Source organism: Nomascus leucogenys, chromosome 24, assembly GCF_006542625.1.
Source record: "Nomascus leucogenys isolate Asia chromosome 24, Asia_NLE_v1, whole genome shotgun sequence".
Taxonomy (NCBI): Eukaryota; Metazoa; Chordata; class Mammalia; order Primates; family Hylobatidae; genus Nomascus; species Nomascus leucogenys.
Window position 1 is genome coordinate 11,150,107 of NC_044404.1, and position 23,255 is coordinate 11,173,361.

The following is a 23,255-nucleotide window of genomic DNA, read 5'->3' on the forward strand; positions in this document are numbered from 1 at the left end:
CTCGGGGACATTTTCGACAAAGGGAAAATATTGACCATTATCAAGGGACATAGTGGCCTTCATCAACTAGGAATGGAAAGAATGCCCAACTCCCTCCTCTTTGCATTATTTGAACCATCTGTGTCTTCATTTGACCCTCTTTAGATTTGAAGTCAAGCACTTTGCTGGATGGTAAGATGGTAATGGAAGGGTTTTCTGAAGAGATTGGCAACCACCTGAAACTGGGCAGTGCCTTCACTTTCCGTGTAACAGTGTTGCAGGCCAGTGGAATCCTCCCAGAGTATGCAGATATCTTCTGTCAGTTCAAGTAAGCTGCCCCTTTGCTCTGCCTCCCAGCTAGTTGCTAACTGAGGTGACATCTCTTGTGCATTGTAGAGTGCTTTACATGTGTGAAGGATTAACACTCTTGAGACAAAGACTGACCAGTCTCTGAAGGAAAATGCTTTCATCATTCCTATGGGAGTGAGAACCAGAAACCTGTCCTGGAAAGCAACAGGGTTCCCTGGTGGGAGGAGCTTGCCGCGCATCCTGCTGCAGGGCTCTGCTGTGACCAGTCTCCCTTTACCAGGAACGTAGGGTCTGATCACATAAGCCTGTTGATGAGTCTTTCTAGTCCTCTTCATGTTGAAATGTCTTATTAATAAGCCTGAAAGCAATGACTTATCCAGCTACCAATTACGCCTATTTAATACTCGGGAAAAGGAAAATTTAAACAATGTAAAGTAGAATAAATTCTACATCAACTGAGAAAAGCTAGTATACAGAGAAGATGTGATAACTCTCATTTCTCATCTACATAGGACTTGCTCTTTCCCACGGCCCTCTCAAACCCTGTGCTCTGGATGCTTTCTTCTCAAGACTGCCCCAGGAAAACACTTTTTTGTGAATCTTCAGTTTTAATACCTCCAAACTTCAATGTGTCTTTTCAGTACTTGGAAAGGGCCACAGTACAAGAGACTGAAGTCTGACCCTTCCATACCTACCACCCTCAGTTTGCCACTGGTGCCACCAAGAGGCTGCTTTGGGTTCTGCCATCCCTCTCCCCTCAGAATGTGCCTTGGCCTTCCCATGGGTCCTAGTGCAGTTTATAAAGCTTTTGTATAGGTTTTATCACAGAAAATTGAGTTAAATGTGATCTAAATTAAATGTGATCACTATATAGTAAGCCACTAATATCATTTGCTACAACTCGTAGTTGTTGAAATATTACCGATTGAGCATTGATTTCACCTATTTAATGTGTTTTCACTCATACCCTCAAACTTAGGGCAGGATAGTGTTGACCAGATGAATCTGTTTTTTGGAACTGTTGCTATTATTCTAATCAGGCAACTGATACATTTGATGGAAAACATCTATTTGGTTAACTAATGTCTGAAGTGACAATAATAGTAGGTTGACCTTTGTCCTACAATCTCCTAAAAAGAGCAGCATCTCTACCTGGTGTTAGCTCTGGGGAAAAGGGCATGTTGCTTGTGTTGAAAGCAGCCTCAAAGGCATCCTGTGTTTTTATAGTCGCTCCTCTGGCCTGTGCCGGGAAGGTATGGCTGCAGAGCACTGTGAATGAGTTCACCTGTCATCAGGGAACCCCAAGAATGCTGCAGTGCCAGCAATACAGGAATCAGGGATTTGGAGCACTTGGGAAAAGCATGCGAGTGTTCTCAGACTGGTGAACTAATTTGGAAGACAACAAGTTCATACTACCAGTCTCTCTGTCCCCCCAGTTGAAAATATTTTCTTTTTCTCCATTTTTTCTTGATGGAAGGGGTGTCCTTCTGATGGATTTTTCTATCTGGCAGTAAATCTTTGTGTTGAGTCCTCGTTAACTGTGCAGTTCTTTTTATTTCAGACTAATAATAGGGAGAGAGAGAGAGAACGATAACATCTTACTATCTATGAAAATAACTAAATATAGCCCATTGGTTCAACAGAACTTTCCAGAGTATCTTCTGTGTCGAGACCTGTGGGAAAACGCTTGCTGTCTGGTGGGGAGGGAGGCATGTAAATACATTATTACAGTGAAATCATTGCTATTAAGGAAAAAAACGTTACTAGTACTGTGGGAACACAAAACTGTCAGGGTAAGTCAGGAAAGACTGCCTGGAAGAGGTGACATTTGAATCCACAACAGACTCTTAGGTAACTATGCCATCCACAGGCTTTCGCACTAACTGTGGAAGCTTGAGTCTGCTAAATTTTGTCTGTACAAAATGACATTGTTTTTATTTTTAGTAAAAAGCTTTTACAAAGGAAGAGGAGTTAATTGAATTTACTTCTTCACTCTCTCTAAAGCATTGTTGCATATACCTCCATATAGCTAAGTGATCAGGGTCAGTTAATTTTTCAGCCATTTTTGAAATAAAATCTAAAATGCCCTCTGTGCGATATGGAAAAGGTTCTTGACAAGGAATGTAAATAACTTAAAGAATCTGCTTAAGTGGAATGCTTCTTTCTATAGGATCCACATTGGGCTCTTGAAACAGATTCTGATAAAACCATTTAACGCAGTGTTCACGAATCTTTTTATTTTTTTTATGAAGCTTTTTGCATCGCCATGATGAAGCATTCTCCACGGAGCCCCTCAAAAACAATGGCAGAGGAAGTCCCCTGGCCTTTTATCATGTGCAGAATGTAAGTGACGCAGACCTTTTTGCCAAACATATGTCTTTCTGGTACCTTGGCTTTCTCAGCCCAGGAAGAGTGATAAGAAGAGGTACAAGTCACTGGCTGTGCAGGGGAGAGTAGACAATAGAGGGCGTGGCTAGAGTAGTGAGGTCATCCACAGTGGCCTGAGCAGCAAGCCGCCTTGTCTGTATTACAATGGGCCTAGTGAGTGGAATGTGGGTTCGTCTGCCAATAAAATCTTCCGTCAGTTTGAAAGCAATGAGTTGTTTTAGTGTTTCTGTCCTAGAAAAATAAGCATGCTTAATAAGAGTTTTGTTAAAGTGAATGCATTGTCCTTTAAACCCTAAGATACTTAACGTTGCTCGATTGCAAATAACATAAAAAATATCAGATACCTTCTGTAGCTAAATTAAGATTTCGATCTGTTTTCCTTGCAACTGATAGTATAATTAACACATTATTGCCCTTTACAACTGTATTCCTTCGTGGAGTAAGAAAACAGACCCTTCCCTCTCTTACGTGAAATTTCACTCAAACTCTATTCCAAAGTCATCATCCTCATCACAATAGCTAACATTCACTGAGAGTTTATTTTGTGTTAGTCACTGTTCTGAGAGTTTTTGTGTAATTTAATCTTTACCTTTATACCATAGATTAAGATAATCCCTGTGTTAGCTGAGATGACTGAAGCATAGAGCAATTAAAGTCACTCAGGCTGGGCGCAGTGGCTCACACCTGTCCCAGCACTCTGGGAGGCCGAGGCAGGTGGATCACTTGAGGTCAGGAGTTTGTGACCAGCCTGGCCAACATGGTGAAATCCCATCTGAGACACGAGAATTGCTTGAACCCAGGAGGGGGAGGTTGCAGTGAGTCGAGATCGCACCACTGCACTCCAGCCTGGGCAACAAAGCGAGACCCCCATCTCAAAAAAAAAAAATAATAATAAAAATAAAGTTACTCATCAGTGTTACAAGAGGCAGAGATAGGACTTAAGCTCAGAGAAATGTAGCTCTGGCATTCAGGATCTTCACTACTACATGAAACTCTCATTCTCTTGCTAACCATGTCTGCTATCTAAAGTAAGAGGGGAAAGGAGAACTTCAAAGATGGAACAAGCAAACACAAAATATGCCATCTTCTTTTTCATGTTCGTATAAATATAAGCAAGCATGTGTCTGATAAACTTTGATCAGCTGCTGTGCACAAGGATTGTGCCTGACAACTTGGGGAATGCAGATGAATCTCAGATGCTCCCAGTGAGCTTTGAATTACAATAGGGGAATTAAAATGCATACATAAACACCAGTCATGCAAAGATGAACATGAGAAAATATTCACTAAATGCAGTGGGAGTGGAGAAAGGGAAAGTTATTTCTAATAATAGAAAGCTATTTTAAGTTACTTTTTGTTGGGGAGGATATTTGGGTGGAGAAAGGGGATAGGAAGCTCCCTGAAGGATGTAGTATAAGCAAGAAAAGGTGTATCAAACTTGGCATTGTGCCTGGCACATAGGCCATAGTCAGTACATGCATGGATGTATGGAAGGGCCTTCCAGGCAGGGTTGCAGCCTGGGCCAGTCCTCGGCACAGCTGAGGAGAGAGCAGGTGAAAGGAGCAGCAGGTGAGTGAGTGAGCCAGAATAGTAAGTGTGGGAAGGACAACAGGGGCCAAGATCAGTTGAGGCAAATTATGGAAGATCTTGAATACCTGAAGCTGGGAAAAGTTACTTTAGAATTAAAAACAACATAGGGGATCCCCTGTTTTTTGTTGCAAGAGGCCTGCATAGTAAAATACCCAGCAGATACTGGACACTCAACAGTAGTAAAGTTGGGCCAGGCATAGTGGCTCATGCCTGTAATCCAGCACTTTGGAAGCTGAGGTGGAAGGATCAGTTCAGCACATGAGTTCAAGACCAGTCTGGGAAACATAGTGAGATACTGTCTCTACAAAAAATTGTTTTAAATTAGCCAGGCATGGTGGTGCATGCCTGTAGCTAGCTACTCCGGAGGCTGAGGCAGGAGGATTGCTTGAGCCCGGGAGGGTGAGGCCACATGAGCCTTGTTTGTGTGCTACAGAGCAAGACCTTGCCTCAAAAAAAAGCAATGACAACAACAACAACAAAAAACCCAAAATACAGTACTGAAGTTCTGACTGAAGCAAAAATGTGTATTTTCTTGTAATCTTTTCCTAATCTTGCTTGCTTTAGATTGCAGTGGAGGTCACTGAATCATTTGTGGATTACATCAAAACCAAGCCTATTGTATTTGAAGTCTTTGGGCATTATCAGCAGCACCCACTTCATCTGCAAGGACAGGAGCTTAACAGGTTTGGACCAGATAAGCAAACATTTTTGATGGTATTGTTTTGATTTTTAGTTTCTCAATTGCTGGAAAGGAAGAAATCTTTTGAGGGATTAAGATAACTAAATAAGTATTCTATATTACCCTGTTTCCTCTTTAGAAACTTCACGATCATCTTATAGCCACCTAATCACTGATTTTAGATAGAGCAAATTAAATTTTGACCAGGTGACCTCAAATACCATCTTTTTGTAGGAAGAGACTTTGAATATGGTAGACATTTGAGGTAATAGGAATATAACATGAAAATTCTTAAAAAGTATTCCTAATGCCCACAGCTTTATGAAACAGAAGCTCTAAGTACAGTCATCAAAACTGCTGAGGAAAGCAACAGTGGGCCTTTCTGATGATGGCAGAGTGTTGGTGTTGGCAGAAGAATTTTCTTATTTATTAGCTAAGACTTAGAGGGAGACATTTTTTAAATGAGATTTAGCCTGTTTCACTATCTAGGATTATCTGTATTATCTGGTATTATGCCAGAGTTGAAAATGCAAAAGTCTGCTTCCTTAAAGGGAATTAAAACGTGCTATTGATATCAACATCCAACTCTTTGTGGTCTTTTTCTTTCTCTTGAAAAAATGGGGCTTATTGATTTCTACACTGCAAATAGTCATTAAAAAGGTCTTTTTTCTTTTAAATAAATTCACACAAAGAGAAGTAGAAAGCGATGGTGATGACCAGCAAGAGGAATAATAATTATATTCATCTTAATGTCTGTGTGCCAGTTCTGTTTATGTTAATGTTGGAAAACTCCAACTTGGAATCCAGAACTTCAAATCTGCAAATGGAATGTCTTGAGATAGGCATGTGAAAGTCAAACAGTTTCTCTCTTTTTCCCTGCTTTTAAAAGCTATACATAAAACGTTGTTTCCTTCTGTACTGTCACAGAACTTTTACGTGCATTCTCACTCCTAGCTGTGAAACACCTAAAGAGAAGGAAATTCAATTTGCAGTCCAGCACAAAGGGGAGAATTTCTAAAATAAATAACTCTTTATAGTTTGATCTTTGTCTTCCTTTCTTTGCAGTCCGCCTCAGCCGTGTCGCCGATTCTTCCCTCCACCCATGCCACTGTCCAAGCCAGGTGAGCACTCGCTCCGCTTTTTGCATGATGATCTCTGTGTGAATACATCTCTTATTCTGAATGACTTTTCAAATAGAAGTCATGTTCAAATTCTTATTCTATATATCCACATGTATTCCTGCTCCTCTTGTATATATCTAGTAGGAACCAGAATTCCTAGTTCCTGATTTAAAATAAGAAGTAAAGGCCGGGCGCGGTGGCTCATGCCTGTAATCCCAGCACTTTGGGAGGCCGAAGCAGGTGGATCAACTGAGGTCAGGAGTTCGAAAACAGCCTGACCAACTTGGTGAAACCCTCGTCTCTACTAAAAATACAAAATTAGCCTGGCATGGTGGCACATGCCTGTAATCCCAGCTACTTGGGAGGCTGAGGTAGGAGAATCTCTTGAACTGGGGAGGTGGAGGTTGCAGTGAGCTGAGATTGCACCTTTGCACTCCAGCCTGGGCAACAAGAGCGAAACTCCGTCTCAAAACAATATAAAATAAAATAAAATAATAAAATAAGAAGTAAGAAACAATAGGGGGCCTTATCTACCAACTCTCTGGTCTTCTATTTGCAGATTTTGATAATCACTCTGTTCCTAAATCTTTCTGCTTTGTATGTAACTTCCCATAACTGTCAAGGGACTAGGCATTTCTTTGCATAGTAAATTTATTCTGCATGTTCAGTGATCTTGTTTTGATTTTTCTTTATTTCTGTCCTTTTTCCTCATTGCCTATTTGCCAAATTCCCACCCCACCCTGTGCTCACTCTCCACCCTCTGTATTCCCCATCTTCATCTGCCTTCAGACCATGAGAGAAAGATTGAGCTGATTCGGTTTCTCGTGTCTGGCTATGTGAATGTGCATATGTTGGACACATTTTCTGAGCACGCCAGTGTGCTTGCATCCTCCGCTATTGCCACCTTCCAGGATGAGGCTGACCCATTGCCGCCTTTTCTCTTTCTGCCAGTTCCCAGCTGCCAGAGCGAGAGGGTACCCAAACGAGATGGTTAGTAGCAGCTGAATTAGCTCCACCTTAGATGTAGAACCAACCTCAGGCGCTTGTCCTGAAGCCTGGCTCTCTGCATATGAAACACTGACATTTCCGTTTGCAACTTGAGCTGAATGTAGAGCTCAGCACATTTTCAAGGTTGTATCACATTTTCTTCCTAGAGATTTGGGAAGCACCTTCTCTACATGTGCCTCTTTCACATCACCATCGCAAGGGGGGAGGCCCTTGCATTTGTTTTTATGGATTCTTTGCAATAGTATTTTTAATTTTGAAGATTTTACTAGTAGTTGGTTTGTTAGAATACTTCTGGTTTTGCTTTCTGACCCTTAGATGCTAGCCCCTTTATATACATTATGTTAGTGGATCGTCATGATTGCTTTTCAAGATAGCAGGCTAAATATTAGGATCTACAGTTTATAAATGAGGAGACAGACTCCCAGAGGTTAAGCAGCTTAACTAAAGTCACATAGCATCAGTACAGTTAAGAATATGGAGTTTAAATCTGGCCGGGTATGATAGCTCGCACCTGTAATCCCAGCACTTTGGGAGCTGAGTCGGACAGATTGCTTGAGCTCAGGAGTTAGAGACCAGCCTGGGCAATATGGCGAAACCTGTCTCTACAAAAAAATGCAAAAATTAGCTGGGTGCAGTGATGCACGCCTTGTGTCTCAGCTACTCAGGAGGCTGAGGTGGGAGGATGATTTGAGCCCAGAGGGCAGAGGTTGCAGTGAGCCGAGATCACGCCATAAAAAAGAAAAAAAAGAATATGGAATTTAAATCTGAAGAAAATGTGTAACATAAGATCATTTACAGAATCCTGTATTTATAAGTGAGACCAGTGGGTGGTTTCCAACTTTGTCCTCACATTGGTATCACCTGGGAAACTTTACCCCTCGTGGAGGAAGAACTTTGTCCTTCCCTTAGAGATTGTGATTTAATTGATCTGGGGTGTGTCCTGGACTTTAAGGTCCCCAGGTGCTCCTATGTGCAGGGAGGTTTGGGAACCACTGGGGTGGAGGATGGGTCTTTTCTTCAGGACATCAGCTTTGATTGAGCCCCTGTGACGTGTGAGGCTTTCCAAGCATTGTCTCTCCCACGTTAGTCCCATGCTTTACATGCCACACAATCTGAGGTTCTGGAATTGGAAGGTTTCATGAGCACACCTTCTACAGAAAAGCTGTTTTCTCATCATTAGAGACAGTTGTTGAGAAAAAAAAGATACTGATTTCTTTATTTTCCCTGTTCTCTGAATGTAGAGATAACTAATAACTTAAAAGTTTATATTGGTGTTTCTCTGGGTCTTTTGTTTTGAAATCTTTCCTCTGACTCTTGCTGCCTTTCCCAAGTATGTCTTTAAAGACTGACATTAGAGAAGCTTGTATTTTTGCTGAGTAGTCTTGGACCAGATTTTGACGTACTCTAAAAACTTTTAAAAGTTCCAGCCACCAAGTTAAACACGATGAGCAAAACCAGCCTTGGCCAGAGCATGAGCAAGTATGACCTCCTGGTTTGGTTTGAGATCAGTGAACTGGAGCCTACAGGAGAGTAAGTCCAACTTAATAAATTTTTAAATAAGGCAAAATGTTTCCAGTTAGGAAATGCAATTTTGAATCTTCTTGTATTTGGGTTCATGAATCATTGTTGCTGTCAAATTCCAGGGATGGTTTTGTTTTTGTTTTTGTTTTAATAGAGATGCAGTCTTGTTATGTTGACCAAGTTGGTCTTGACCACTCCTGGCCTCAAGCAGTCCTCCTGCCTCGACCTCCCAAAGTGCTGAGATTACAGGCATGAGCCACCACACCTGGCCGAATTCCAGTTTTGAATTGATTTTTGGTGGTCTTGGTATTTGAATCAGATGTTTATCAGAGAACTGACTGTTCAGCATAATAATTTGCCTTCTTGTTGGCAACAGCAAAATCACGGAGACAGGCATCTTGTTGTTTTTTGGTTTTTTTTTTTTTTGAGATGGAGGCTTGCTCTGTTGCCCAGGCTGGAGTGCAATGGCGCGATCTCAGCTCACTGCAACATCTGCCCTCCAGGTTCAAGCGATTCTCCTGCCTCAGCCTCCTGTGTAGCTGGGATTACAGGTGTGTGCCACCACGCCAGGCTAATTTTTGTATTTTTAGTAGAGGCAGGGTTTCACCATGTTGGCCAGGCTGGTCTCGAACTCCCGACCTCAGGTGATCTGCCCACCTCGGCCTCCCAAAGTGCTGGGATTACAGGCGTGAGCCACTGCACCCGGCAGCACCTTGTTGTAAGGGTTTTATCATAATGGGTTTTATCAGTAGTAAAGCAAAAGTAGCATATTGCATAGAATATGGTAAAGACTTATATTACTAATGTCGAGGAGGACGTAGAAGGGCAGAATATTTTCCTAGACCAGGGTTTCTCAACCTTAGCACTATTTGGGGCTGGATAATTCTCTGTTGTGAGGGGCTGTCCTGTGCATTTAGAATATTTTACAGCATCCTTGGCCCCTACCCACAAGATGCCAGTAGCAGCTCCACTCTATTTGTGACAACCAAAAATGTCTTCAGACATTGCCAAATATCCCCCAGGGAGGGCATCCTCAGTTGAGAACCACTGTCCTAGATCAAAGTGATACCATCAGCTTACTCTGCCTCAATGAGCTGAGTTAGTGATTAATTGTTGTGTATAATCATCTCTAAAATGCTTTTGGAAAAACACAAATGAAAGAGATCTTACTCTTAGGACAGAGGCAGGGGGCTGTATCAGTTAATGTAAAGGGTAGGGGTAAATGTTATCCTAATGTTCTCCTATATGTAATTCTGAGAACCACCATCATGGTCATCATCGGGAAACACTTATTAAGTTCCTATTATGTGTAGGATACTGTGTTAAGTGTGGTTCTGTCAATCTTGTACGTAGTTGTCAGTAGTGACAGTGCTTTGAGGAATTTGGCTTTTCATAGACAGACCTATGATGTGATTACAAGTTGCATTAGGAGGGAGAGGTAGTTACAGTAATTGTTTCTACTGAATTAATTGCTTTCTGAATCTTAAAAAAAACTGTATTATCTGTGTTTCTTATCTCCTGTCAATTGCCATCGCACTTCTACATTATTTATTGAGTACTTAATATCAAGGGGCTGGATACAACCAAAAGATGTTACTGTCCTTTGACTACTCAAGTCTAGAGAGGATTGAAACACAGATGTGTGGAAAGGATGAGTAAATGCAAATGACTGTATGATTAAATGTCAGCGTGGGTGAGAAAGACATGGGATCAGAATTTATCGAAACAAAGACCACCAGGGCTAACCCTTGCAGATGAAGTAGCACTTAGTTTTTTCTTTTGCGTTTCTGTTTTTTAGGTATATCCCAGCTGTGGTTGACCATACAGCAGGCTTGCCTTGCCAGGGGACATTTTTGCTTCATCAGGTACTAATGAGGGACCAAAACAGGCATCGGAGGGAATACTGAAAAGAATTTAGAATAAGAGACGGAGCTCTTTCTTTTTCTCTGTTTTCATCTCTATTTCAGAGGGTGGGTGGGGCATTGTCCTGTTGTCATTTTTTTTCTTTTTTCCTGTGTCTGTTTTTAGATATTTCTTCCTCAGACCTTGGCTTATATGTATCCTTGCTTTTATATGTATTTAGAATAGCTATTTTGAAAAATATTTTATTTCATTCAATTACTCTAATTTGTGTAGCTCCTGTGTCACTTTTAATACTTTTCATTTCATGATGTTTGGAAGCTCTGTGCTTTCACACCAAAAGTTCTTAATAGGGATAGAGGATGAAGGTTTCTATGGACTAAAAATCTGGTTATGAAATATAGGTCCCCTTTTGGTAATTCAAAAGTAGGTTCAGTCAGTGTTCAAAAGTACTTAAGACCCAAGTGGGCATGGGGGCTAGGGATACCATACACTTGGGACATACAATCAGGGCATGGTTGAATACTTATTATACAAGGGGCTGGGATGCAGCCACATAATCTCCTGTGACAGATTATGGTTTTATTCTTAAAACCATAGAGAAAAATAATTTTTAAAAAAACAAAGAAAACCATATCAGAACCTGACTGTTCCTTAGTCCCTGATACATCTCCCTTTTTTTTGAATAACAATGTGGATAGCATTTTCCCTCTTTCCACACCTCTCCTTCCTGCTCATCCCCCATGCCATGCCATACAGGCCAGAAAACAATAGACGAGAGGAGATAACAGATTGCTTCAGCTAAATTGCAACCCTGCTTCATTACCTAGGGCATCCAGCGAAGGATCACAGTGACCATTATCCATGAGAAGGGGAGCGAGCTCCATTGGAAAGATGTTCGTGAACTGGTGGTAGGTGAGTACATTTCATCAGCCAAAGATAGAACCAGGACTTATAGAGATTTTTATTTTTTTATTTTTATATTTTTTTGAGATAGGGTCTTGCTCTGTCACCCAGGCTGGAGTACAATGATGAGATCATAGCTCCCTGTAGCTTCAAACTCCTGGGCTCAAGCAATCCTCCTGCCTCAGGTTCCCGAGTAGCCGGGACCACAGGTGTGAGGCACTGTGCCCTGTTAGAGATGTTATTCTTCCCTGTTTGCGGTACACGGAATGTGTAGAAGACCATATTGGGAAACACAGACTATGGAGATGTAGAGGCCTTGAGTTTGAAACTCTGTATTCCGTTTCTTCACTCTATCATTAGTGATATGTTATCCAACTAACTAACTCAGTTACCAGGGAATGGTTCTGTGGTAGAGGCTGTGAGAGGGCATAAAAGAAATCTCTGCTGGCTGGGTGTGGTGGCTCATGCCTGTAATCCCAGCACTTTTGGAGGCGGAGATGGGTGGATTACTTGAGCCCAGGAGTTTGAGCCTGGCCAAGGTAGCAAAATCCCATCTCTACAGAAAAATATGAAAATTAGCTGGGCATGGTGGCATGCACCTGTTGTCTTGGCTACTCAGGAGGCTGAGGTGGGAGGATCGCTTGAACTTGGGAGGTGGAGGTTGCAGTGAGCCGAGATGGCACCACTGCATTCAAGCCTGGACAACAGAGTGGGACTCCGTCTCAAAAAAAAAGAAAAGAAAAATCTCTGCTAATTGTGAGCTTGCAGTTTAGTTAGGGAGATAGCATATATATGTGCAGAATGCTTTGATGAATAAATACCAAAATGAAGACAAAGGAAAATCTATGCTAAGAGAGTTAACAGTGAAAACAAGCCAGGGGGACTGAATAGATTCAAGAAAAAAATAGAGGGTTTTTTTGTTTGTTTGTTTTCCAGACACAAGCATTTTGAGTAAGAGACTCAGGAATATGTCTAACATGCAAATGACAAGAAACCCCATGGCCAGAGTGGAGAAAGTAAATTAAGGCATATTGGCTAGATAGTGTGAACTTTAGAATGGCAGTCTGAGGCAAGAGTTTGGAACTTTTGTTGCCATGGACCTCTTTGGCAGTGGCAAAGCCTTAGAATTATGTTTTCAAATGTGAGAAATAAAGTATTTAGGATTACAAAGGAAACCGATGATATTGAAATACAGTTGTTAAAACATTAAGCTCTTCTTTACTGATGCATGAAATAACAAGATTTAGTAGTTATTCTAATTACCATAATTTCCAAGTAGTGATCAATGAAAAAGATATTTTGTGTCCAGGCGCGGTGGCTCACGCCTGTAATCCCAGCACTTTAGGAGGCTGAGATGGGCGGATCACAAGGTCAAGAGATCAAGACCATCCTGGCCAACATGGTGAAACCCCGTCTCTACTAAAAATACAAAAATTAGCTGGCTGTGGTGGCGGGCGCCTGTAGTCCCAGGTACTCGGGAGGCTGAGACAGGAGAATCATTTGAACCTGGGAGGCAGAGGTTGCAGTGAGCCAAGACAGTAGACTGAGACTCTGTTTAAAAATAAATAAATAGGCCGGGCGTGGTGGCTCATGCCTGTAATCTGAGCACTTTGGGAGGCCGAGATGGGCGGATCACGAGGTCAGGAGATCGAGACCATCCTGGCTAACACGGTGAAACCCCGTCTCTACTAAAAATACAAAAAAATTAGCCAGGTGTGGTGGTGGGCGCCTGTAGTCCCAGCTACTTGGGAGGCTGAGGCAGGAGAATGGCGTGAACCCGGGAGGCGGAGCTTGCAGTGAGCCGAGATTGCACCACTGCACTCCAGCCTGGGCGACAGAGCGAGACGCCGTCTCAAAAATAAATAAATAAAAAAAAAAAAAAATAAAAAAAAAAAAAAAAAAAAAAAAAAATATTTTGCACATGGAAACATCTGTGGTTTACTGGGGACAGAGTCACGGTATGGCCAATTCTTCTGTGGTTTATTGCCTTCCTTTGTGATTGAAGGAGATGCCAATTTTTAGTTAAAGGTTATGAAAATAAAGATGTAATTTTTTTCCCCATCCAAGCTCAAGGACCCTCTGAATTCTGTTCACAGAGTGCTTGTGTCTCTCTGGACCAGATTAAGAACCTTGGGGCCAGGCATAGTGGCTCACGCCTGTAATCTCAGCACTTTGGGAGGCCAAGGCAGGCGGATCACTTAAGTTCAGGAGTTCGAGACTAGCCTAGACAACATGGCAAAACCCTGTCTCTCTACAAATAAGCTGGGTGTGGTGGCTCATGCCTATAGTCTCAACTACTCAGGAGGCTGAGGCTGGAAGCTTGCTTGAACCTGAGAAGTCGAGGCTGCAGTGAGCCATGCTCATGCCATTGGATGACAGAGCGAGACTCTGTCAAAAAAAAAAAAAAAAAGAATCCTTGGAAGGGAGATTATGTTCTCTCTTGTCTGGGGCAGCAGTGGTAGTAGCTTTTCAATATTTTTCATAATAAATTTTTCTTTTTTTTAATTTAGTTTTTTTAACTTTATTTACAAAGCACTGAATGTCCTTTGACAAAATTAATGTTTATATGGAACCCTAATACCGAAACAGAAGAGATGCTTTCTGACCAGAGAAGGAGAGCGGGGATGCAGAGGCAGTGGTTACTATGGCTTCTCTGAAGAATCCTATGATACATTTTTAGTTTGTTTTATTAACAAACTCTGATGTAGTATTTACCACATGCCAGGTGCTTTTCTGAATGCTCCAAAAATACTAGTTTGTTTAATCCTCATAACAACCATATATGGAAGGAATTGTTATTATCACTTGACATATGAGGGAACTGAGGCTCAGAGAGGTTGAGCCTTAGGCCCAAAGCCTCACAGGTGGTAGGAGTTGGAACCCAGGCAGTCCAGCACTGGAGGCCAAGTCCTTAACCTCTATGCAATGCTGCATCCCCTAGTGTTAACTTGAAAACAGAGTGCAGGATTTTGAGCAAGAAAGGGGTAAGCACATGGCCATGCCTGATCCAGCACTTTGGAGCCAAGGCGTTTGGCTCGGAGTTCAAGACCAGCAACATAGTGGGGTTTACAAAAAAAAAAAAAAGCATGTTGTGCAGGCCTAAAGTCCATACTCTGGTAGGTATACAGAAAACTGCAGGACTATGAGCACCACTGCTCCAGCCGGGACAGACCAAGACCTTGTTTAAAAAAAAAAAAAACAACAAAAAAAAAACAAGAAACTGTCAGTCAGTGGCTTAAGAAGTTGCTATTAGGTGAGAGTAGAATGGATTGGAACAGGGGAGGTGTGAATAGCAGGGAGACCAGTTAAATGGCTGTTGCAGGTTCCAGATCAGAGAGGAGGTGGCCTTTTGTGATCAGGCCAATGATATTGTAAATAAAAGTTGGGATGAATGTGAGAAAGAATCAATATGGTTTCATAGTTAACTCAATGTGGGAAGTAATGGAGTCAGACCGTGGAGGACCCTACAGGTAACCAAATGACCCTTCCAGCTCCTGAACTTACACATAGATATAAAAGTCTCTTTTGGGCTTAATGAATTCATGTTTTGTTTTTAAATGTGTCCGTGCTCTGTTTTCTTTATCCTTTCTTTTAGGTCGTATTCGGAATAAGCCTGAGGTGGATGAAGCTGCAGTTGATGCCATCCTTTCCCTAAATATTATTTCTGCCAAGTACCTGAAGTCTTCCCACAACTCTAGCAGGTGGGACACCCAGAGCAGTGTGAAGAGTCCACACTTGCGGGCGTTAATTGGTACACCGTTAGGTTCCTTATTCATTAATGACTCCCAGTTCAGACTAAGAAATTAACTCCCTTCTCCCTTCTAGCTTCAAAAATCTCTTTATTTCTTCACCTGCCTGCTGTGCTCTCCAAAAAGAAAGAAAGAAAGTATTGGAGATATTTGTATGTGATCAGTCACTCTTAGAGAATGGAAGTGATCTGTCCCATGTGAAGTTTGAATAGATGTAACAAGTGATAAATGAAAATTGGAGAAATAAAACTCAGTATATTCTCCAAAGATTTAAAAGTACAAATTAATTATTGCCAAAACTAAATGTTTTCCTGTGAAATGGTTGCTGTGGAGAGAAAGGTTTCTCTCACTTTCAAGTATCATGGAAACGTGCCCTCTGAGATAAAATGAAGCCTCTTGTGTTAAGTCTTTGCTGCTGCTGCTGTAGGCTCCATTATCCTTAGTATTTGTTTTTCATTTATGCACAAAAGCGATAAATAATATGAACTCTTATGACCAAGATTGGCTGCCATAAATAATAGATTTTACTTTGTTTTTTATTTTAAATGTTTCACTTAAAATTATCTTTTATAATCAGGTGATAACAGACAGTTCGTAAAGTACATAGCCATTCTACTTTCCCTTGTAAGACTAGAACTAAACCAGCTGAGATCCTCTTACCTCACCTAGGAAAGGACTTCTCATTGTCTCAAAGGCTCCGTCTCTATATCCTAGGGGCTGGGAAACAGGAGCGGCTGCCTCTTCTAATGTGGGCTGAGCATACTGCCTTCCCCCCACAGGACTCTGCTGTGCTTCAGTCTGCTCCTGAAAAACTTGTTTATATCCACGTTGAGAGGAGGGAGGGAAGGAATAAGACAATAGGCAGAAATGGAATGAAAGGTTTGGACCAGCATTAATTTCTTTGTGTTGTTTTCTTGTATTATAGTTTACCATAGGAAAGAGAAAAAAGAAACAAACTTCTGTTTGCTGGCAGGGGCTGTGGAGAAACAGGGAGGGAGTGAGAGGGTACATATGTATGTCTGGGGAGGAGGAGTGGCAGAAATAAAGAGGGGTGCTTTGACTATCCATGGGCAAAATCATGAACAATACTATTTCCCTGAAGTCAGCAGTAATTCTGCATAGCTTTCTGTTTTCTGCCAATGTTCAGCGGGGTTTTACCACCACATTTTCTTTGTAGCTACGAAAAGTGTATTGTAAATTTCCCTAGGGTACTTAGTAAAATGTACAGGGAAAGATGGGCTTTGGTTGAAATACTGGTTATTCTAATTTTGCCTCCATTAGAGTAACTTTAAGAAGTCCTTTAATTCATGCCCAACAACAGGTCAGGTGCTACAAGAAATGAATTTGGCTTTGTCAGAAGCAGCTTATCTTGGGAGTTAAAATCAAAAAAGTTAATCAAAAAAGGCTGAAGTCAAGAATAACAACAACAACAAAAAACACCTTAAATATTTCTGTTCTCATTTAAACTATATAAATCTATATTAATTTATCAAGCTTTTGCTGGAAGGCCATGGCCTTTTCTTTAATTATAAGATCATTTACTGGAGTTCTGATTGTCTTTCTTGCAAAACCACACCCATAATTCATCATCTATGACTTTCAGTTTGGTGGAGCAAGAATTAGAAACCTGTGAAGAAAATCTAAGTTCAAAATCCTTTAAACTTTTTATCATTTATTAACATTAATCATTTAAACATTTTATCATTTTCCCCTTTCTTTTGCATTTATCTCACCCAAACTTAACAGTTATTTTTAAACAACTCACCATTATCAAACCTTTTGAAAACATTCAACTTAGTTTTCACAGGAACAAAAATTTTATGTTTTTATATTTCATTGATTTGCCTAATGTTTAATGAAGTTAGATAATAATAATAAATACAACTGGCATAAACAGATTTGGGACCAGATACTACTGACATTTGATAAGCACTCAACTCTTCGGAGCGAGGTGTCTGGGCAAATGAGACATCTTTGTAGTTTAGAATGCTCAAGGAGAACTAGCCATCAATCTGTATATTTTAGGGATATGGAAAACATAGGTTAATATGGTAAGTGGCAAAATGGAGTTTGGTTAAGAGAACTTTTGTTCTGTTTGTCTAAGGTTTCATGTTTAAAGTTGAACTTACCTCCAATTTGGGTATATTATGTGTGTATCTTAGAGAGCCTTGCTAATATATTGATAGTGGAGTATAATTGACAAGGGACCATTATTCCTTTTCTTCCCAGTCCTACATTTATGTTAATGCATTGACTTGGTTTTCCCTTAACTCCACAGCAACTTCCTGTTATTCTCAGTACTAAGTCACCACTGAAAGGGGATGGTGATGGTCTCCACTTTCCCTCCTATGTCTGGCATTTTCCTTAGGTGGAAGTCTCAGGAGAGGGACCCATGTTATTGTAAGCCCACTATCGAATTGTGTTCCATGGGATTCTCTGTTAATTGTCTGTCCACTTGAATTCACTTTGCTTATCAGCAAATTTTGTCTTTTATATATATATTTTTTTTCTGATTCTCTCCCTTTATTTCTTTTGTTTTTTTGCTGCACTAACTAAAGCCTTTTCTATGTTTTTGCAGGCTCTTTCTTGATAAGGATATTCCTAGGTATTTTCTGTTTGCTTTTTTGCACATAGGATTCTAGTTTATCAGAATGCTTTCTGTCTTATGTTGCTTTGATTGCTATTTTAATTTTGTAGTCCCCTCCCCATGTAAACCTACTGTACCTAGGATAGAGTAGACCCTGTTCTGTACCCTAAGAAGCCTATAGCTTCTTAAATGATTTTTAGAGTTTCAAATTATTTTCTCATTCCATTTGCTCAACTTGTCAATTTTGTTCTTAGACCCTTTCAAGTTTTCCTCTTCTACATTACAAAGTAGAATGTTTCTCCCTTCATTTCGTACAGAATCTCAGGTTTTGTTTTCTGTTCTCCTCTTTATCTGTCTTCTCTCTGTCAAAAGCTTGAAGGGTTTATTGCTTTATAAAACCTGAGTCCATTGCAGCCTTGCAAAACTGTTCACTTTCTTCTCCATTTTGTCCTGTGCGGTAATAGAGACAAGTTTGGCTATTTGGATAGCTGAGTCTGAGAGAAATATTTTATATATATTTTTTAACATTTATCTTTCCCCTGTCAGGGCTGCTTGTTTCATCTGTTTATTTTCTTCTTTTAGAATAGGAAAAATCCTGGTTTGGTATTAAAGGAAGTTTTTAAAAAATCTGTCTCATTTAGGGAAGAAAATTGAAGGAAGTGATGCAAGACAATATAACCTAAAATGTTAAAAAAAAAAAAAACAACAACATAAACGGGCTGGGCTCAGTGGCTTACACCTGTAATCCCAGCACTTTGGGAGGCCGAGGCGGGTGGATCACGAGGTCAGGAGTTCAAGACCAGCCTGGCCAAGATGGTTAAACCCCATCTCTACTAAAAATACAAAAATTAGCCTGGCATGGTGGCGGGCACCTGTAATCCCAGCTACTCAGGAGGTTGAGGCAGAGGGTCGCTTGAACCCGGGAGGCGGAGGTTGCAGTGAGCCGAGATCGTGCCACTGCACTCCAGCCTGGGCGACAGAGCGAGACTCTGTCTCAAAAAAAAAAAAACAACACATAAATATATTTATATATTTGACTGATGTTACTGATATAATTATTTTATCCCTCAATTTGGACTCCATTCAGTTTACATTTCAGAGATTCTCCTAAGGAACTCAAAAGGGTTCATCAGATGTGACCATAATATAAGAAGGTGGTTTCTGTTTTGTTTTCTTGAGACGGGGGGTCTTGCTTTGTTGCCCAGGCTAGAGTGTAGTAGCTATACCTGTAGATGCTTTAAAAAAAAAAAGAAAAAAAAATACGGCCAGGCACGGTGGCTCACACCTGTAATCCCAGCACTTCGGGAGACCGAGGCAGGCGGATCACGAGGTCAAGAGATCGAGACCATCCTGGCCAATATGGTGAAGTCCCGTGTCTACTAAAAATAGAAAAATTAGCTGGGCGTGGTGGCGTGTGCCTGTAGTCCCAGCTACTCAGGAGGCTGAGGCAGGAGAATCGCTTGAACCTGGGAGGCGGAGGTTACAGCGAGCCAAGATCGCGCCACTGCACTCCAGCCTGACGACAGAGCTAGACTCCATCTCTAAATAAAATAAATAAATAAATAAATAAAGTGCAGTAGCATGATCATAGCTCACTGCAACCTTGAATTCCTGGGCTCAAGCAGTCCTCCCGCCTTAGCCTCCTGAATAGCTGGGACTCCAGACACGTGCCACCATGCCTAGCTAATTTAAAATTTTTTTGTAGAGACGGGGTCTCGCTGTATTGCCCAGTCTGGCCTCAAATTCCTGGCCTCAAGTGATCTTGCCAGTTTTATCTCCCATAGTGCTGGGATTACAGGTGTGAGCTACCACGACTGACCAGAAGTTGGTTTTTAATTTTTCATAAATAATAAATTCAAAGGAATATATCCTTCAAAGCAGTCACCTTGAAACCTGTTTTTCCTCTGATGCTGCTGCTGTTCAGAACATCTTGAAAAATCCATTTGGAATTACTTCTCACCACCTTAGGAGGCATATAGGAAAATATGTCTTGGGATTCAGCCCTGTTTGTAACCCTAAATTCTGTTGCCAGCTTGATTAAATTGACATTTCTCCCCAGTCTTGGTTGTATTTCTTACAACCACCTCTCAAGAATTGCCACTGTAATGGCTCACACCTGTAATACTAGCACTTTCCTACTAAGGTAGGAAGATCACTTGAGCCCGAGTTCAAGACCTGCCTGGGCAATGTAGAACTTGTCTCTACAGAAAAAAAAAAAAAAATTTAATTAGCCAGGTGTGGTGGCTCGTGCCTATATTCCCAGCTACTCAGGAGGCTGAGGTGGGAAGATCACTTGAGCCCAAGAGTTAGATTGCACCAGTGCACTCCAGCCTGGGCAACAGAGCAAGACCCTTGTCTAAAAATAAAATAGGCCAGGCGCAGTGGCTCACACCTGTAATCCCAGCACTTTGGGAGGCTGAGGCGGGTGGATCACCTGAGGTCAGGAGTTCGAGACCAGCCTGGCCAACATGGTGAAACCCCATCTCTACTAAAAATAAAAAAATTAGCCAGACTTGGTGGTGGGCACCTGTAATCCCAGCTACTTGGGAGGCTGAGTCAGGAGAATCACTTAAACCCGGGAGGCAGAGGTTGCAGTGAGCCAAGATCGCGCCATTGCGCTCCAGCCTGGGTGACAAGAGCGAGACTCTGTCTCAAAAAAATAAATAAATTTTTTTTAAAAAAATTGAATTAACCACCTTTGGTGGGTATTCCAACAGAACTTGCTGCAGCAAGTCCAAAGCAAAAAAAAAAAAAGAAAGTTTTTTTGACAAAATAAAAAAAAAAAAAATGAAAGAAAAATTTTTCCCTCAATACAGGAAGACTTCCTTCCTTCCTTCCTTCCTTCCTTCCTTCCTTCCTTCCTTCCTTCCTTCCCTCCCTCCCTCCCTCCCTCCCTCCCTCCCTCCCTTCCTTCCTTCCTCTGTGGCCCAGGCTGGAGTAAACTCGGCTTACTGCAGACCCCCTGCGTGCGGCTCCGGTGATTCTCCTGCCCTGGCCTGCAGGCTGCCTGGGATTGCCGCCTTGCCGCCGCGCGCCACCACCCCTCCCTGGTTTTTCTCCTTTGGCTGGAGGCGCGGTTTCGCCATATCGGCCAGGCTGGTCTCCAGCTCCTGACCTCCAGCGCTCTGCCCGCCTCGGCCTCCCGGGGTGCTGGGACTGCAGACGGAGGCTCGCTCATTCGGTGCTCGGTGTTGCCTGGGCTGGAGTGCGGTGGCGTGGTCTTGGCTCGCTGCAGCCTCCGCCTCCCAGCCGCCTGCCTTGGCCTCCCAGGGTGCTGGGATTGCAGCCTCTGTCCGGCCGCCGCCCCGTCTGGGAGGTGGGGAGCGTCTCTGCCTGGCCGCCCATCGTCTGGGTTATGAGGAGCTCCTCTGCCCGGCCGCCCCATCTGGGAGGTGAGGAGTGCCTCTGCCCGGCCGCCACCCCGTGTAGGAAGTGAGGAACATCTCTGCCTGGCTGCCCATCCTCTGGGATGTGAGGAGCGCCTCTGCCCGGCCGCCCGTCGTCTGGGATGTGAGGAGCGACTCTGCCCGGCCGCCCCGTCTGGGAAGTGAGGAGCCCCTCTATGCGGCCGCCCCGTCTGGGAAGTGAGGAGCACCTCTGCCCGGCCACCCCGTCTGGGAAGTGAGCGCCTCTGCGCGGCCGCCCCGTCTGGGAAGTGAGGAGCGCCTCTGCGCGGCCGCCCCATCTGGGAAGTGAGGAGCGCCTCTGCCCGGCCGCCCCGTCTGGGATGTGAGGAGCGCCTCTGCGCGGCCGCCCCGTCTGGGAAGTGAGGGGCGCCTCTGCGCGGCCGCCCCGGCTGGGAAGTGAGGGGCGCCTCTGCGCGGCCGCCCCGTCTGGGAAGTGAGGGGCGCCTCTGCGCGGCCGCCCCGTCTGGGAAGTGAGGGGCGCCTCTGCGCGGCCGCCCCGTCTGGGAAGTGAGGGGCGCCTCTGCGCGGCCGCCCCGTCTGGGAAGTGAGGGGTGCCTCTGCCCGGCCGCCCCGTCTGGGAAGTGAGGGGCGCCTCTGCCTGGCTGCCCCGTCTGGGATGTGGGGAGCGCCTCTGCCTGGCCGCCCCATCTTGGAGGTCTACCACAGAGGCCAGAAGCAATGTGGGGGCTGGATGTGGTGGCTCACGCCTGTAGTCTCCGTACTCTGGGAGGCTGAGGTGGGTTGATCACTTGAGGCTAGGAGCTCGAGACCAGCCTGGCCAACATGGCGAAACATATGAAAAATACAACTGTCAAACCAACCAACGAACCAAGCGACAACAAAACAGGTCTACCCTGGAGTCATACTCTAATTTTTTCTATTTTCCTCCCTTTCTGATCCTTTATCCCACTTTCTTTTTCTTCCTCTTCCTTCTCCTTCTTCTTTGTCAAATAGAGGATTGAGTTATTATCATTGATCCATACAAAGTCCCTCTCTCATTTATTTTCTTTAATTCCCACCCCCCCATTTCTATTCCCCATCTTCCCATGTGCAACCTTCCTAATATGTTTGATATGCATCTTTTTGTTCGTATGTACTTTTAGAAAATGTTTATTGTTTTGTGTGCAAAAAAATAAAATAAAAAGATTCACGTTAAAAAAAAAAAAAAAATAGGCCGGGCGCGGTGGCTCACGCTTGTAATCCCAGCACTTTGGGAGGCCGAGGCGGGCGGATCACGAGGTCAGGAGATCGAGACCACGGTGAAACCCCGTCTCTACTAAAAATACAAAAAATTAGCCAGGCGTGGTGGCGGGCGCCTGTAGTCCCAGCTACTCGGAGAGGCTGAGGCAGGAGAATGGCGTGAACCTGGGAGGCGGAGCTTGCAGTGAGCCGAGATCGCGCCACTGCACTCCAGCCTGGACGACAGAGCAAGACTCCATCTCAAAAAAAAAAAAAAAAAAAAATACAGGAAGACTTTAGTGGAGTCAAAATTTCCTTTGTGTTAACCAGGTTTCTGCCAATGCAGTTTTCTCTTTACGTTAAGTGAAAGCTTAGCCTGAAAACAGAAATGTGAAGAGGCTTTCTTAGACAAGTTCAAAACATTTGCCTCACTTGAAAGAGTCAGTGTCATGAAACCTCAGCAGTGGTCCTGGGAGGTGCCACGTTATGGTTTGGAACTTAATGAAGGCAGCAGCATTGATAGAATTTTCTGTCAAATATCACCAAAGTCATAAATGCCCTCACTCTAAGAAGAGGGGTTTATTTAACTTCAGCATGGATGTATCCAGCCTCTGAAATGGGACAAATAAGCCCCACCCCTTCTAGGTACTTTGGCAAAAACAGGGACACAATAAAAGAGCAGACCTCTGGAGGCTGAGGCGGGAGAATTGCTTGAACCTGGGATGAGGAGGTTGCAGTGAGCTGAGATCACGCCACCGCACTCCAGCCTGGGTGACAAAAGCAAGACTGTCTCAAAAAAAAAAACATCTCGCAATGATAGAGTCAGTTCTCAAGTGGCATCTGTTGAAGCAGTGGATATTGTCACCCAGTATTAGAATATGTCTTAAACCAAATTAAAAATTTCCTTTACACAGAGTTTTATGGACACATGAAGGGTTTCCTCCTGTGCCCAGGGAGCCCAAGAACTATAGA

General features: G+C 43.0%; 1 protein-coding gene across 11 annotated transcripts in view; it reads left to right on the forward strand.

Moving 5' to 3' along the window:
• KIF1B (kinesin family member 1B) overlaps positions 1-23,255 on the forward strand; it is a 153,604-nt gene that overhangs the window by 106,010 nt on the left and 24,339 nt on the right. For all 11 annotated transcript variants that reach the window (XM_030805033.1, XM_030805043.1, XM_030805038.1 and 8 more), the window contains 8 exons: positions 145-307; positions 2,541-2,631; positions 4,831-4,949; positions 6,011-6,066; positions 8,496-8,604; positions 10,394-10,460; positions 11,286-11,370; positions 14,957-15,062. In XM_030805033.1, the coding sequence (XP_030660893.1) occupies positions 145-307; positions 2,541-2,631; positions 4,831-4,949; positions 6,011-6,066; positions 8,496-8,604; positions 10,394-10,460; positions 11,286-11,370; positions 14,957-15,062 (796 nt within the window). The remainder of the gene's footprint in view (positions 1-144; positions 308-2,540; positions 2,632-4,830; positions 4,950-6,010; positions 6,067-8,495; positions 8,605-10,393; positions 10,461-11,285; positions 11,371-14,956; positions 15,063-23,255) is intronic.